This window comes from Corapipo altera, unplaced genomic scaffold, assembly GCF_003945725.1.
Source record: "Corapipo altera isolate COAL_440 unplaced genomic scaffold, ASM394572v1 45, whole genome shotgun sequence".
Taxonomy (NCBI): domain Eukaryota; kingdom Metazoa; phylum Chordata; class Aves; order Passeriformes; family Pipridae; genus Corapipo; species Corapipo altera.
Window position 1 is genome coordinate 25,646,855 of NW_020884877.1, and position 17,016 is coordinate 25,663,870.

At 40.8% G+C, this 17,016-nt stretch overlaps 1 protein-coding gene across 5 annotated transcripts; it reads left to right on the forward strand.

Moving 5' to 3' along the window:
* The first annotated feature begins 140 nt into the window (after nucleotides 1-140).
* Nucleotides 141-10,563, forward strand: CUNH2orf76 (chromosome unknown C2orf76 homolog). Of its 5 annotated transcripts, none has more exons than XM_027636650.1 (7): nucleotides 141-255; nucleotides 548-692; nucleotides 1,896-2,048; nucleotides 3,745-3,795; nucleotides 7,135-7,172; nucleotides 7,303-7,384; nucleotides 10,362-10,563. In XM_027636650.1, the coding sequence occupies exons 3-7, from the start codon at nucleotides 1,916-1,918 to the stop codon at nucleotides 10,436-10,438; spliced, it is 381 nt and encodes a 126-aa protein (XP_027492451.1). In that variant the 5' UTR covers nucleotides 141-255; nucleotides 548-692; nucleotides 1,896-1,915; the 3' UTR covers nucleotides 10,439-10,563. The 5 variants fall into 5 exon arrangements, with proteins under 5 accessions (XP_027492451.1, XP_027492450.1, XP_027492454.1 ...); XM_027636649.1 differs by having other exon boundaries at nucleotides 192-255; nucleotides 528-692; XM_027636651.1 differs by lacking the exon at nucleotides 141-255 and adding an exon at nucleotides 259-276 and having other exon boundaries at nucleotides 528-692.
* The last annotated feature ends 6,453 nt before the right edge of the window (nucleotides 10,564-17,016 follow it).

The following is a 17,016-nucleotide window of genomic DNA, read 5'->3' on the forward strand; positions in this document are numbered from 1 at the left end:
CCCTCGCCTCACCCGCCGCCGCCCAATCAGCGGCGCCGCGCCCCACGCGCGGCCAATCGGCGCCCGCCGGTGGCGGGCACGCGCCGGGCAAAGGGCCAATGCGGAGGCGGCGCGGGGCCCGCCCATTCATCAGTGGGGCGAGGAGGCGGCGGGACCGGAGAGCAGCGCAGCCAATCCCGCGCTGCGGTGGGTGTCACCCAGGGCACATGATTGGTTAGGGGGTGGGGCGGGACCCGGAAGTGCCGGCGGGGAGCGGTAACGGGCCCAGTCGGGCGGGTGGCGGGTGTGGGGCCGAGAGGTTGTGCTGGGGCGGGTCCCGGTGGGTCCCGGCGGTGCTGCGGGACCGGGGAAGGGTCCTTTCCACAACAGGAGTTTACCGCCAGCGCTTCTGACCTGCGCTGTTCTCCCCGCGGAGGCCCGGAGTAGTACCGAGTCCCAGCTCTACGCGGGATCGGTCTGTTCGTTCCGAGTAGTAGATGTAAAAATCGGCGATTTCTGGTTGGGCTCCCAAATCTATGCTCTTACAGTGTTTTTCCATCTTGCTCAGGAGAAAGTGAATTGAATGCTGTGCCCTTCAGATCTCCAGCCCATGCGGAATAGCACCAAGAAAATATCCACCTTTGCTTTTGTGATGACCCACCATTAAGGGGAAGGGTGTCTGCAGCTGTTTAATATAAATCTAGTTATTTCAGGTGCGAAGTGTGCTTTTTGTTTGTTTGTTTGGCGTGTTTTATTTGTGTGTCACAGCTTATTTGCAATGGAATTGGAGCTCTGGGAATTATTAACCAAGAGGATGTAAAAGCAAGTTGCCCTGTGTTGTGGAAGGTCTGTGCCCTCGTTCTGCAGATAATACTTGAAGAAAATGTTGCTACTTTTAAATACAGGAAAGGCTGGGATGTACCTGGATGCCTGCATGGTGATGGGGCACTTAAATAACCACCTCCATTAAAAAAAAGGCAAAAAATAAAAGGCACACAAAAAGAGCATAAAGAACTGGTGAGAGAATCCCTCGCAGGACTGGAGGTGGTGACTGAAATGGTTGCTCCGGGATGGGAGGTGCAGGAGTTGTGCTGTGCCCCTGCCTGATGTCACAGCACATGCACTGCGGTCTATGCTCCCTGCTGCTGTAGCCACAGCAGTTTACCATGTGACCAGGAAACAAGGTTGCTGAGGGATACCCAGCACCAAAACCAGAGAAGTAGGTTGAGGTAGGAAACAGTTATGTTTTCCTGTGGAGAGAAAGAACCCGACAGAACAACATGTGGGCTTCTTTGAAGAGGGATTTGGGTTGATGAAGCCACTCTGCTGTAGGTTCTGCTCTCTTTTAAAGTATATAAGCCCTGTAGAGCCATTCTAGAGACCTACTATTATAAATGAAATCTCTTAATTATGTGGAACTGTACCAGGAGGATTATTTGTATGTGTATATGGGGGCGGTTTTTCCACTTTCTCTAGGGAGGTGAAAATGAGCATTGTGTGACAGCTTAGGCATTTTTCAGGGTATTACACTCTCTGCAACATAAGTACGTTAAAAAGGTTTTGTTCATATTAGCACATTCTTCTAGAGCACGAGGTTACTCACCCAGCAGGTGAAGTCACTTAAAACCCAAACAACATAATTGCATTTACCCACATTTTTGCATGTGAAGTCTGATGTGGCACCACACAGTACAGGTACAGATCATGTGGTGTGCAGTATCAGTAATGTCCTGTTTGCTTTGAGACCTGGTTACTGCTTCTGTAGGAATAATAGAAGTGAAACCCTGAAAGACACAATGTTATTGAACTTCTTGCCATGTTTTAATCTTTGCATGAGCCCCAACGTGCACTTTTTTTTTCCAGCTGTGCCCATGCACAAAGGAAAGGCAATAATTCCTCTCTTTAATGTTTTCCAGGTGATTCAGAATTAATTCTCATGTCATCAGAGAGCTCGACTGTCACAGTTCGTCTCGTTCGCTCTTTTGAGCACCGGAATTTCAGACCTGTGGTGTACCATGGAGTTGCCTTGGATCAAACAGTGAAAGAGTTCATTACTTTCGTGAGGAAGGGTAGGGGGTGCTTGTCTTGTTCATTCGTTTCAGGCCCATGTGTTGCTGTCTCTGCCCAGGAAAGTGGAGGGGAGCAAATGAATGGGAATTCTGTGGCTTTGGTAGAGATGCCAGATTTGTGTTTACATCCCCTGTGTGCTTTTCTCCCTTGGATGAAGGATCTGGAGTTAATAAGAGCTTCCATGGTCAGTGTGCCATGCCTAAATTTGGATAGACTGCTCCCCCTGCCCAAACCCCACATTAAGTCCAAAAGGAACAAGGGCATTGGTGCATTTAGCTCAGTGCCTCAGGCTCCTTGCGTGGTGCTGTCAGGCAGATATTCACAAATTAATAGGAATAAATTAATAGAATTTAGAGAGCCTTTGATCCTAAGGAACTACACCAGTATGTGGAATGTAGGAATGCAAGTCTGTTTGCTATTTGTGAGAAGAGAGAATCTTGAAAAATTGTTTTTGACACTGTGAGGTCTTGCTATGCATGTTTGTTTCTGAGTTTCTGTCTCCATCTTAGGCTTTGTGGGCTCTCTGTTTTAGAAACCTTGTTGAAAGTGACAGTGAATGTAAAAGTTAATTAGTGCAGACCAGCCCACGCATGGACTCAGCTGTTAGGGTGTTACCCTTGATGTTGCAGGTGGATTTCCACACACCTAAATGGAGACATTCAAAGGGAACAGAATAACATCATTTGTTTTTTTCACATGAACTCATCTTGGACAAGTCTCGAACTGTTGTAGATGATAACATTTGAGCAACTCATAGGACAGTGTCCTGGGACTCACAGCTTATTGTGCTTTTGGTGACTTCCATACTTCTAGACAGTGATAGGGATGGCAAGATCTTAGGATGCTTTTAGAAAACTACAAGAACATATGGTACAGAAGAAAATAAAAAATAATGCTGAGAAACTTGCTTTTGATGTGTACAGTGTTGCAACTCACAGTTGTTTGAGACAAAGCCAGTGCCTTGAACAAGTCTTTTTGGAACCTCATTCCACAGAGGGATAGTGCTGTTCCTGGTCCAAAATTCATGTTCCTTGCTTTACTGTGATCTGTTTTGAAGGGGAAGTTTGAGATAAATTGTTAAAAGTAGTGGATGAAATCATGGTTTCAGCTGCTTTGCTGCCAAGCATTCCACAGGCCTTCCGAGGCCCTGGTTAAGTCCCTGGGTGTCACTGGGAACACTGGCACCCAGGAAAGTGTCAGTGTTCTTGCAGTTACTTATGAGCTGTGTCCTGTATACAGCTGGAGAGTTGATTTTCTACAGTTTGGCTTCTTTTTTTGTAGCTGGTTCTCATGGCTGTGTTTACTGAATGATTCAGTTACGAATGACAGTTGTGAGCTGTTTATATGAAGTAGAGAGAGATGCTGTGCAAACCATTAAAAGGGTACTCCTGGCAGATTTCTGAAGGATCAGACTCCTGTGATCATATCTGAATTGCACTGACTCACTGTCCTCATGGGTTGTTTTGTTCAGAGGGACTTCATGCTCAAGTGAAGTTAATCACATGTGGGGTAACAATAGAATCTGAGCCAAAGGTTGTGTTTTAGTATTGGATGCTCAACCAAGTCTCCTGTGTTGTGGATTTATTTTGATGTAAAGGATGTCCAGGATGCATACACTAAAGAATAATAGAAAATAAAATATTGGAAATAAAAAAGAGAGAACTTTGTTTTAACTTGGTGCTTTTATTTTAACAGATGTGTCTTCAAGAACAGGACTTCCTCCTCCCTTTAAAAATTACAAGTATGGTAGGTGTGGGGTTTTTTTCTTGTTTTAGTTACTGTAAAATGCACATATAAGCACTTTATACCAGTGCTTATACAATTTAAAAGATAATTATTGTGGAATACTCATGCTAGTGCCAGCTCTTGTAGCTGGGGTTATGGTACTGGGATCATGTCTGCAGAACTTGACCATTATTTTGAAGATCCATATTAATCTTTGAATTAGGCTGCATGTTATGCATTATTTGCTCTTGGGTACTGATGGTTTTTAGTATTAATTTTTTATTGCTTTTATAAGTGCCTTTTAACTTTTTCTTTGCCCTAATGAGCAGCTTGTGATCTCAAAACACTTTGTAGTTCTCTATTTGCTTATGTACTTCAGTATCTATTTACTAATGGTGAAGTCAGAAAGGCTGGTGAAATGGGAGCTGAAGGCAGTAAGTAGAAAATGCTGAAGACTTTTGTGCCTAAATAGTTTACATTATATAAGAGAAGCAGGGGAACTTTGCTCAAAGAAGATATGAAAGCTCTTAAATACAAGTTGGTGGAATGAAATAGCCTAAACTTGGCAATTCTGAAAGTTCCTTTGGAGTTTTGCTGCAAGTGATCCTCTGTCTCTGATTTTCTTGGAGCTGACAAACTCCTTCCTCTACAGTGATTCAAGTAATTGAATAAGAAACCTACTCAGTACATGTGAATGGTAATAAACTCTCTTTGCCTATTAAAAAAAAAAAAGCCAAGGATTTAATTTTGTGCTCTTGCTGATGACGAAGGAGATAGTGCAAAATGAAACCAGAAAAAGGGTTAGGGATTAAGATTGACGATATGCCAGTGGCAAGGACTTGAATGTTACTATTATTTTTAATATGTTACTTAACATCTAGGTAATTCTAAGTTTGAATTTGGAGGTGCCCTTCTTTCCATCAGTGGCTTTGGCCAGATGAGGGGGTCCTGTCTAGAACTGCTGCTATCGGTTGTATTCCTGGTGTTGCCTATCCCTGCTGCTAGTTCTTTCATCTCTGGGAGATCAGTTTAGTTTTTCCCAAGGCATAAGTTGTGGCCGAGCACCTGACTGTGCCGTGTAGGACTGAGCATAACTTTAAAACCTGCTACACCAGTTAGTGGGGGCCTACTTTTACTGGGATGGTGCTAGCTGCGTGAAAATTTTCACACAGGAAAATCAAAGCCAAGTTCCTCACCTTCCCCTCAGGCTGTGAATCATCCATGTTCATGTTTTTGCCATCTCTGCTGTCTCTACACTGCTCCACTGTCTTTCTTGGATTTTTGTCAGAAAAGGACAGTGAGACTTTTGCATGAATAGTGCTCGTAAGAGTCAGATTTTTCCTTCTGCTTTGTTTGGCAGTGCCAGAAATCTCAGTTGGATTGGCTGTCTCTCACCTTGCCTGTTTCAGCTTCCTTCTCTCCAGAATTCAGCACTGCTTTGTTCTCTCAATATCATATATAATGCCATCTCATTTTTCCTCATGGATTGGTGCTCTAACTCACATCTCAAAGATTATGACTTTCATTTTCTCTTTGTTTCTTTAAACACATAATTCTTGTCCCTGGTCTAGAGCTCTTCTCAGTCAATCTTATCTTCCTACCCCATCATTGCCTTCTTTCCACTGGTGAGGGCAGTGAAGATAGTGCCATCTTGTCTCATAAGCTGCTTCCTAGTTTTCTTTTCTCCATGAATGTGGAGCAATATCGTAGATGTTTCACAGAATCAGACTTCAGAAAGTGATTTCTTATCTACTGTCATGAAAGACCTATTAACAGAAAAGATAAAAAATTGTCAATATGATGGAGTGGAACTAAATGGGGATGAAATAGCAAAGGCTAGTGGGAGGACATAAGGCTTTAGCTAGGATGAGAAGAGACTGTAGTTTTATCTCTGTAACAAAGTTAGAGAAGCCATTTAATAGCTCAGATGAAGACAAGGAAAACTGCTGAGTGCCAGTGGTGGAGTTGTGAACAAGTGAAATTGAGACAGTGGTTCAGGGAATGACTGGGCTAAGACTAGAGAAAAGGGAATGTGGCAAAGTAGGCAGAGAAGCTTAAAACTGACAGGCAGAGGCTGTGTTTTATTTGCTGTGGTAGAAAGGTTTCTTGATTGCAGTATATTTTTTCTGTGGTTGCTTGGTCTTTTTGCAATGCTTCTATGCAAGATGGATCCTGGTAACTGCAATTTAATGTCTGTCTTGCTTCTTATGCCACAATTATTACAACATACCAAGGCTGCCTTCTCAGTGACCTCTGTGGTGGGAATAGAGTAGTTTCTACCTTATGCAGTGTTTTAAATAGTGTCCAAAATGGACCAGAGGCATATGGAAGCAAACTTCTCAGTGGGAGTGTGATTTCTGTTATTCTGAACGTCTGAATACTTACTCTTGGTAGTTTGTGAGTTGGTTTAGTCTATATTTAACTTTGTTGCATCCTTCTGTTACCAGACTATTTCAACACATAGTGTTCACTCAGTGCACAAACCCAAACTAGAAGAGAAAATGAGCCGGCAAGCAGAACTGGTTTTTCTTCTTTGCTGGGAAAGGATTGATGTATTACTCTGAATTTGTTCTAACACAGCAGCTTTGGAGTTTGATTATTATTTTTTTTTAAATGCTGCATGGCTTTAAGTGCTTCCATTCCCTCTGACTTCCATTCCCTCTGGATTCTTGCACTCATCCAGTTGCTTCAGTGACCGCATTATTTTCCCCTGTTTTTCCCTTCTGTAAAAGCCCTGCCCACATTGCCAGAAAAAAGTGGCACTTTTTTTTTCTTTTTTTTAATAGCATAATTTCTAAAAGTACTACATTGCACAAACATATCAGAGATAAAAATTACTGAAGAGGATATAGCATTAAAAAGAGAAGAGCCTGTACCTATTAATGGAAGATGAACTTGCTTAACAAAATTTCTACTGTGGGTACTTCATTCACGAGAAGGAAAATTTCAAGGATGATCTGAAGTGGTCAGGTTACTGTCTTAATCACTTGTTGCCTATCAGCATAGCTTTAATAGTTGACAGTGCATAAATGCTGTTGGACCCGCCCCAACTGCATGTGTAAAACCTGTTAAAACACCCTAAGTGGCATTTAAATTGGTGTCTTTTGACTGGCCATTGGGATGGTTATTAGTTATTGTAATCAGACACCTGACAGAAGCCCATTAGAATGTGGTACCTTAATGTTGCATTGACTGGTTTAAGGCTGTGGCTGCGGGACTGGGAGATTAAGATTGAATAAGCAAAATTGTTAGTAACAAAAGATTTTCAAGGTTCTGCCTTTGTTTTTTTTCCCCCAAGTACAACTTTGTCTTATCTGCTTATTAAGCCTTATTTTAGGAAAACATTGTATTTTCTTTCAGATACAATGAAGATTATTCACCAAGCACACAAATCTAAGGTAAGATTATTAGCTGTGTTCTTCCCCTTTTATGTGCTTTGATGCAGGGAGATCTCTGCATTGTCAAACAAGACTTGGGCAGAGAAAATCAGTAAATTCTTGTTTTGTATTCTGGTTCTCTGATTTGTAGACTGGTGAACTTGTAGTGAGTTTGGAAGATGATGACAAACTGATTCTGAAAGAAGACAGTACACTGAAAGCAGCTGGAGTAGGTGAGAGTACATTTGTATTGACTGGAGATGCTGTTCATTGTAGTTGCATTAAACTGATAACTGGCTGATTATGTTTGGATAGGCTACCGAAAAGTAAATGCTATTCCTGATGCTCTTTACACGACTTCATAATTATTCAGGGAAGAATTATTCAAATCATTGGTCTGAGGGCAGCAGGTATCTGCACTCCAAATGTTCAGAATGCAAATTGTGATTTTTGGAGGGTATGCTTATAATTCTGCTGAGAGTAATTTTAAATGATTGACAGATAGGTTATTAGTATCGTGTCTGCTTAGTCTTATCAGTAACATTTAAACTGATGTTTTGGTTAGAAATGTAAGTAGTGGAACCAGGATGGAATAATGAAATAAGATTAGATTTGTTTAATGTGCTGCATACAGTGCCTGATAGTCAGATTGCTCAGGAAAGCTTGAGCAGTATCATTTAGAGAATGTGCTGAACATGGCAAAGAGTTGAAACTTGACCTGATTTCTCACATTTTGACAGGAGACTACATATAGGGCATGTCTTTTGGTAATAATGTAAAGAAATGTCTGTCATGATAAAATTGATAGTCCCTGGATGTCCTTTGGGCTTCTCATGAACGTGGCTGAATGACTTTGTGGCAGCAGGGTACTTAAGGGAGGTAGTTGCATTCCACCTTGATATGGACGTTTGCTCATTTGAATCTGATTTGCCTGGCTGGAACACATTAACTGCCTGTGCCCTAAGTGCAGGGGCTTCACAGAGGAAGCCCCTTCCTGTTCCTGATGCCCACTGATGGCTCCCTAGCTACTGAATGATTTCTTTCTCATAGGTTTCTTGGCTCTTTCGTTTCCTTCCATTTACTTTCTGCTTTTATGTGACTCGGGATGTCTCTTCAATGTTTTTCTCTGGGGTGAACTGCAGCTGGTCTCAGTACACCTTTCCTAAAGGTCTTTGGGTGTTTCTATAATATGAATCATAGTTATTATCTGCTTGTTTTTACTGAACCAGGTGTTTTTATCTGGAGACAAAAAAAAAAAAAAGGAGGATTACTGGCACTTAAGCCTTATAGATTTGTAATTTAGTTAGCAGAAGAGTCATTTAAGCATGATTTTTATCTACCTAAGAGGCAATACAGTTCAGGAGAGGGACTGATGACAGTGCCAAATGTTGAATTAGAAACAACACTGTCAGAGCTGGCTTCTTTCAGAAAGGTATTGATAAATATTTGTATATATTATCCCTCTTTGAAACTAGATTTGTAGCTACAGCAGTGAAACAGTTGGATGCTATCTCAAAAGAGGTGTCAAAACATCAGAATAACTGTTATAGAGAAAGGAAATAGGAATAGACCAGCCTGTTCTGTGTCTCTGTGCAAAGGGAGAGGTGGTTTATTCAGGGCAGAAAATGATTTAAAACTGCTTTTAATTTTTTTCTTTTCTGAATAACTAACAGCAGTTAATCATTAGTGTATAGAGGATATTAGTGATAGAAGAGGAAAACTCTTTCTTTGGAAAATGCCATGTGCCATTATGCCTTTTTGAATTTTTATATGTTCCAGCATATCTTGATGTGAAAATTAGCTAAGTTAGGAATGAGTGAGGTCTTTGTAGTAAAATTTTGAAGATTTTATTTTTCCTCTTCAACTAGTAGTGGAAAAGAGTAAACCAAGAAAGTGTATGATAGCATATACCAACGATCCTCATTTTGTACAGTTTCTTTAAATCAGTAAGGAGATTTGAAATCTCCTATTGAGATATTACAGTTTTCCAACATCTGGTCCGGACAAGATTTACCAGAATAAAACTGAGAATGGCCATTAGAAAACCTGGGAAATTCTGAGACATGCAGAACATTTATTCGAAGCTGCAGTTCATTGCCCTTGGCACTATACAGGGTTGGGCTAGAGAGTTATAAATTATGAGGACATTAGATAAGTATCCTCAGGAAAGCCTCTGTGGTAGTGATTATTATTACAGTTATTATCTAGTCAGCAAAGTTCATGCTTGCTTTTTTTTTTTTTTTGAAACGGGGTGTATGTTAATAAAGTGTTCAGTATTCATTGCAAATATTCTTGTCTGTTTTCTAGTTGAGATTCTAAAATCCCTTCTGCTCTTTTTTTTTTTTTTACAAGACAGGCAGACTTCATTAACTTAAGGTTTAATTTAAAAAAAGAATGTGGAACTTATTGGCTCAGCACCTTAAGAATTCCATGTTTAATAATTGCGAAGGCTTTCCATCAGATTTGTCTCTGTTCTGAATTAGTAATGTTGCTGACTTATTGTTTTAAAAGAGGAAGTCCTTGACCTACTGGGTTGAAAGAATTGTGACTGCTCTGAACCTTTGTGGGTCCTTTAGCTCTGCTATATCCCCTGTGAATAATTAGAGGTATTTGAAGGTATTGCTGGAGAAGCCAATTTGTGTCTTTCACTTTGCATATTGTTGAAGCCTCATGAATTAATCATCAGCAGGGCAAAAAATTAACTTCTTCAGACACATATTTTGATGGGTCATGAGGGAGAATGTAAAGTGATCTGTAAAATATTCTACTGATCCTCTAAGTATTAAATTATTATACCTACAGGCTAATTTAATGGGAAAAAAAGTTTCTTTTCCCCTTTCCTAACAGAAAAATGCACAAAAAAAGGAGTGTATCATGCTTCATTATTTTCCTACCGTTTGAAGGTGTTAGAAATGCAATGACTTAATTTGCTGGATGCTTATACAAACAATTCTGAAGACTGTTAAACAAATCTTGAGGGGTCTTTTGTACATATTTACTTCTATATATTCATGTTCTTGGTGGTTTTGTTTGTTTGGGGTGTTTTTTAACAAGGTTACCTGACATCTTTAATACTGGAGTCTTTTTTGCAATAATATGAGAAGGAAAAGTGTGTGGAGAGTTATAATTGTCTTCTAAGATTCTCGATAGCTGGCTGTTGGGTGGTTCATTTACCGGTGTGCTAAATATTTAATTTTTTATTCGTTCCAGCAAATGAGACGGAATTAGCATTCTTCTGTGGGGAAGATTACAGGAACTACAGAGCTAATCCTGTTTCAGCCTGGTGAAGATCCCAAGAGATTGTTTTGTTTTCCCATACCTGTTGTAAATTTCCCTTATTCTGCTTAATGAGATTTTTTTTAAAGATCAATAAATCCTAGAGGATTGCTTTGCAAGCAGTGCAATTCCCTTACAATAGAAATTAATTTCTGTCAATATGCCTCGACTGAGAGAAGGAAAACTGGGGGACATAAATTACTTTTCTCTTTCTCACTTCTCTCTTTCCTTTGCTTGCCTCTTATGCTTCAGGCAGTGCCATCTCTGACCTGTGACACACGTTCTTGGTGTGATCCTACAGCAGAGAGTAGCTGCATATGGAGATTATACAATGCACAGTAAGATCCCATCACAGTACTAACTTCTAATGAAAATGAAGCAAAACCTCCTTCAGTTAAATGAAAAGTTTTATGACCAAATCATTAGGTATTTTAAAGAGCTTGAGAAGAGAATGTCACTGTTTCCCAAGTCATAGCTTTACTTCTCTCATTTTATGTTTGGTCTCTTTTGTTTAAGTAGTGCAGGCTGGCAAGTGTTTCATGCTTTTCACTGGTGAATGCTTTCCATTATCCTCTCTTCCAGCCCTCTTTAGCATGCTGAAAGGGACAGATGACTGTAGGGAGGCTTTTGTGTACAGGACCAGCTAGCCTGTTTCTAGCTTTAATTCGTGGAGACACCTTCATGCAGAGGTAGCAACTCGAGGTCTGCCAGAACGTCAGTGTGCCTAAGTAGGAATTGGGCATTTTTCCAAATGGAGTGAAAGCTCATGGTTCCAGTTTTATTCTTAAAACCTGAATCATTGCATTTTTGTGAGGAGAGGCCCAGTCTGTGAGCCACGTCTTTAAAACTGGAATTGATCGCTTTCTGCTTTCCATGAGCCAAATACTCTGTTGCTATGTGTTTGTTCTTGGTAATTCCAGTCTTTTCTACTACAGGAACCAAATAAAGAATAATAGAAAATAGTCATGCATTCAAGAAAGTACCTTTAGATAGATACCACTTATGAAATGCTTTCTAGGGGGTATCAAGATGGGACATTGTGCCTTTGAGCCTCTCTTCAGTGAAATAGGAATGATGCTGGCTCTCTGCCTTAGCAGGTTTTTTGGGCATAGGCTCTGCTAAATCAAATGAGACCTCACATGCAGTTGCTGTACCCTACGCATGTACCCTCAGCTTTGAGTGAGACCTGACAATACTATTTCCACAAGAGACTTTCTGGAGAAGTAAGCTTATAGTTACCTGGAGCTTTGATTATTTTTTTTTTTAATTGATGTGATACTGAAAGGAGACGTGTGATTTCCAAAGTATCTAAAAAAAATTTCCCTTTAATTTAGATGCAGGACCAAAGAACCCTCCACGTATTGTTCCCGCCTTGTTTTCTTCATCCTTCCTGACAACTCTCTGGTTTAGACTGTTTCTGTAGCTGGTGTTACTCACCAACAGCTTTACTTCAGAGTTTTATTCTCTTCTGAAAGTACTCTTAACACTTTTTCAACTGTGATTAAAAGGGTGAGTATACCTTTGTCTTGTAAGGAGGAATCTTGTGTCACTGAAGTCACCTGTATTCTTTTGGGATTTAGATGCTCTTATGCATGCCCTGATGAATTTATGAGAACTTACCTCTTGCCTCCTCTTTCTGTCCAGCCAGCCTCTCTGTTGCTAGTACCTGCTCTCCGAATATGTGCTCATGTCTCATCTACCTTCTTACACAGTCTGTTGTGTTTGCAGATTTATCTGGCTAATACAGATTTGTACTCATCTTCTCAGGCAGTTTAAGGTAATGCATTCCAGTCCAGCTTTGTTCAGCCAAATTTACAATAATGAAGGTAACTTCGTAAGGATAGATGGTATACTGGAGAGATCAATGTCTCAGACTGGCCTGCCAAGGCATCTAGATGGTGTCAGTCAGCACACTCGGGCTTTCAGACTGCTTTCAGACTGAGCAAACACTGCCATTCTTTTCCCCCTGTTCTCGGGATTTGAATTTGATCTCCAGCCCTTTCAGACAGATTTGGATTGGTTTTGCGATCCTTTTTTTCTAAGGCATTTGTGTTTGAAAGAGTCACCACATTTTAACAACTGTTCTTTCTGGGCTTGTACAGTTTCAAACTTTCAGTGACACTTTCAGTGCGGCACAGTGGAAGAGGGATTCTACTGCATCAGTGAGAAAAACTGTAAATGTTCTAATGCAAATATACAAGAATGATGTGCCTAGCACTCCAGATTAGCTTCTCTTTCCAAGGGAAGAGTTAAACTACTGCTTTGTGAGCTCAGTTTGCTCTGGCAATGGCACTTCATTGGCTCCTTTCTCCAGCAGCACAGTAGAGCCTTTTGTAAAGCTCTCAATGGCCATACATGTAAACTGGTTTCTTCCTGAGGTGTTTTTCTACTGTGTTGTTGTGGTTTGTTTTTTTTTTTTTTTAATTGGACCTTTATAATGCTCCTTTCAAGTAAACCCCACAAACCCACAGATAATAACTGAGAACATGTCAAGATATATGCTGTTCTAACACTTGTTGGTGGGATATGGTATAGCCTTGTGTCAAAGTAGATTTCATTCCAGGATTGTTGAGTACTGAATGAAAACTGAACACTGGCTAATAATATAGTAAAGACTGGGATGTCTTTGCCCACATGGTTGTGAAATCCTCTTTCTGTTGAAGGAAATCAGAGTTGGTGCCATGGTTTTTTATCCTGGCAGAGGTCATGAACTGCATTGGTTTACAGTTGCTTTTAATCAAAGCTGTAGTGGGGTAAGTCATACAGCTTTGCTAGTGTTCTTAGACATTGTGGAGTTAATAAGGATTCATCTTTCAGTGTGATGTCCTTGGAGCCTTTCACCCTTTTTTTTTAACAAACAAACAAACAAACAAACAAAAAACAAACAAAAAGAACAATATCCAGAGAGGATGCTGAAATAAGATAAAATTTCTCCTGGGTTATAGCACTGTAGCAAGGAAAGGTAGCTTAACTAAAACTCCAGGATGTAGTGTGGGGCTTGGTTGTTGCTTGGAGAAAAAAGTCACTTCAGAGGGACTGGAGTTTTGGTTAAGAGGTGTGAAAGAATAGCTGCTAAAGAGAGCAAGTTAGGAAAGCAAGAGGAAGACATAAAGGTGTAACTGAATAAACATACAAAATGTGAATTGTGCAACACTCTTGGTGCAGAGATACTGAAGTAATGCTGCTTTTTATAGCTCTAAAGGTATAAAAATGGTGCTTTTTAATAATTTTTGGAATCGAACTCATGAACTGCTGGAACAGGCATAGTTTTTTTTCTGGCTTTGTCACATTATACTTTCTGCATCCAACAGTGTTGTCTGCTTTTCTGTCCAGGGGTAATTATGTTGCCTCTTGAAGAAGCAACAGTTAAGAAAACTGCTGACATGGACAGCTGAGTTAAATGTTGACAGTTATGAATGGCTTAAAGGAGCCCTCAAAGATCTGACATGCAACCGCAGTTACAGTTGGGGAACTGCTTTATCTGATGCAAACATTCTGTCTTAAAGGTGAGCCAGAGATATGTTGTAAGTTGCAGTGGCTTCTCCCTGGGAGTATTCAACACATCCCCTGACAGACCTTTATTTAAAAATGAGCTTGAAAGTAACAGTTCAAGAGTTATTACAGCCACAATGAGACATCTGTGGGTCCTGTCCTTGGAAGATAATAGCCAGAGAAATCCTCAGTGTCCAGAGATCAAGGAGGAAAAACCAGAACACATAATACTCATTCTTGGTCTCCTATGACTGATGGGATCCTGGCTTCAGAGCACAGCAGACAGCTGGAGGCATTACAAATGCCTAAGGCAAGTGCACACTTTTGCTTATTGAACTGTTTGTACTGAGCCCAATCTTCCTGGTTGGCACCTGATCCTCCTTCCATGACTCCCTTTTCATAGTACTATTTGGCACAGATTTGCAAATGATTAATGAGTCCCGGAACATGCCCAGTAGACAACTTTGCTACTTTTTGTTTTATTAACTTTTCTCTACTCTCTGTTTCCTATTGAGTTACAGAAACAGACACACCTTTGCGTGTTTCCCCAACCACTTCCCTTTGCTTCATGCTGTCACCTCTGCTGATTTGCAGTGCTTTAATGGTTGGGTTTGCACCTCGTCTGATATGCAATAGCAGCATTTCCCATGGCAGTGAATGTACATTTTTAAAAATTTATTCATGAAGAAATATGCTTTGAAATGAGGAGGAGAGTTTTTCTACACTGTCACTATTAGCGCACAACAAAGGATCCTTTCTTGTTTTTGCAGAAGGAATTGCATAGGACAGCACTGCCCCACTGGTCAGTGGAAGCAAAAATGTTTTTATCACAATGGTTTGTGTCCTGGAAGAAAACGAATAAGTTACATCAGGAATGCAAACAAAAAAAAAGGGCAGTGAAAAGCCAAGACCCATTGCCATGATCTGTCTTTGCGTGCAGAGAAAGCCACCAGATGTCAGCACAGCCTGTTCTTTCCTTCTCCAGAACCTCTGCAGGCCAAGAAATGTGTCATGTTTATGAAAAGTGCTTATCTGTGAATTGGTTTTGCCTGTGAAGTCTGTGCTATGGCTCTGGTGATGAAAGCTGAATCTTTCCTTGCAGAAACTATTTCTTTTTATATTAAAATCAAAAAGCGGCAAATTGAACTGGTATCAGCACGTAAATTCCTCTTGTTAGAGAGCATCCTTTGCGGAGCCAGTTCCCAGCGTATCTAAATCTTTACATGCTGTGAGGAGGCATTTGCAGAACATTCATTTGAAGAATTGTCTGGAAAAGATCAGTGCTAATTTGCTGAGGTTTTGTAAAGTAGATTTTAAGTATGCCTATTTTTTTTAAACACAAGGAAAACCATCCGGAACAGACACACGTGCAAAGCAGAGCAAAACATCTTCAGCAACACAGCTTAAACACATAACAAATGTATCCTCCATGCTTCTCACCCTAAGCTCCTGCTATTTCTTCCTTGTAGTGTAAGGGCTAAGGAGAACCTGTGATGAGCTGAGGTGGGATATGAGTTTCAGAGCCCAAACCCAAGCACTTTGCACAGCTTTGGGCTGTCAGTGACTGAAGTGTGCATAGATGCTGCCTAGTAAAAAGAGTAAATTTGAATTTTTGCACAGGGACAATGTGAGATTTGTGTTGCTTTCCTTGCAGCAGCTTGCAGATGCCAGAGAGACATCAAAGAGAGGGAAGTTACAGCAGCAGGTAAAGCCTGGGTAATGTAACTACTTCCTTCCTTCTGTTTTGGGCTGCTTGTTCCTTTCTTCTATCCTCATTGCACTAGTGTCATGCTACAGGTTTACCACGGGTTGCTGTGTATGAGAACTCCTTATCAGTTCCACACTATCACTATAACCCTCAAACAGTGTTCACACTCTGGAGGTAGTGCAGCTGTGCAGTCTTATGCTGTTTGCAGAGGAAGGCTGGTGTGCCCGGGTGCTGCCAGTATGGTGTGCAGGTTGTTTGGTGTTATTTTTGCTTCTCTTCCTTCTGCACCAGGAATGTCAGCAAGTACTGTTAGAACTGCTGCTATCTGCTCTCATTTCACATCCTGGGAAGGTCTAAATCTGCTTTCCAACTTGAAACCCAAGGATTATATTCTTTAAGGGCAATTTGGGAAACCCCCTCTCTTCAGTGAACTATGATTTTTAAAATGGAAAGTGTGGTGTTTTCAAGACTACTTTTGGGTGTCGGTCTCTTCCTCCAAGTTTTGAGTGACAGGACAAGAGGAAATATCCTGAAGTTGCAGTAGAGGAGGTTGTGAAGAATTGGAACAGCTTGTCTGGGGAAGTGGTGGAGGCACCAATCCTGGAGGTATTTAAAAGACATGTAGATGTGTCACTTGGGGATGTGGTTTAGTGGTGGGCTTGGCAGTGCTGGGTTAATGGTTGTACTCGATGATCTTAAAAGTCTTTTTCAACCTAAATTCTATGATTCTATGATTGTGTACATCCAACAAGGAGAGCATCAATTTGTTTTACAGTCAAAGCAGCAATCTAGCTCTGAGAGCCTCACATCCTAGCAGTTACTATTATGGCCATTTCTTCACACTGTTCCTCTGCCCCATCCCTCCCAAATAGAATAAAACTGGTTTTGCAGAAAACAGACTTGAATCTTGCCCAGCAGCTTTGTTTTCTAGAGCACTGAATGGGACATCTGATTGTAGACAGCTCTTTAAGCCAGCAGGCTGGCATGCAGCAGCAGCAGCTGAAGGTAGCTAATTGCAGATCAGATATGGGAAACAGATAACCAGAGTAACTAACCAGCTGAACAGCAGCTGTAGTGGGTCCTCCAGTGCTGAGGTTTCTAAATCTAAAGCAGATTATCTTTCTAAGAGGACCACACTAGTGTCACTTTAGGTCTTTGAAAGGTTTCAGTAACAGTATGGCTTGCAATATGTGATCCTCCTGGCTGGACACACACAATGCTTATTTTTAGTCTTTGATTATGAATGTCTTGCACATGCTCTGCTAACAAGAACTGTCCCTAATCGAGATGGTATCTTGCTGCTGTATGCTGTATAGTCAGCTTTAAAATGAGCATGGTTCTCACTTGCACTAAAAAACCTCCTGCAGAAACTCCACAAAACTGATGCTG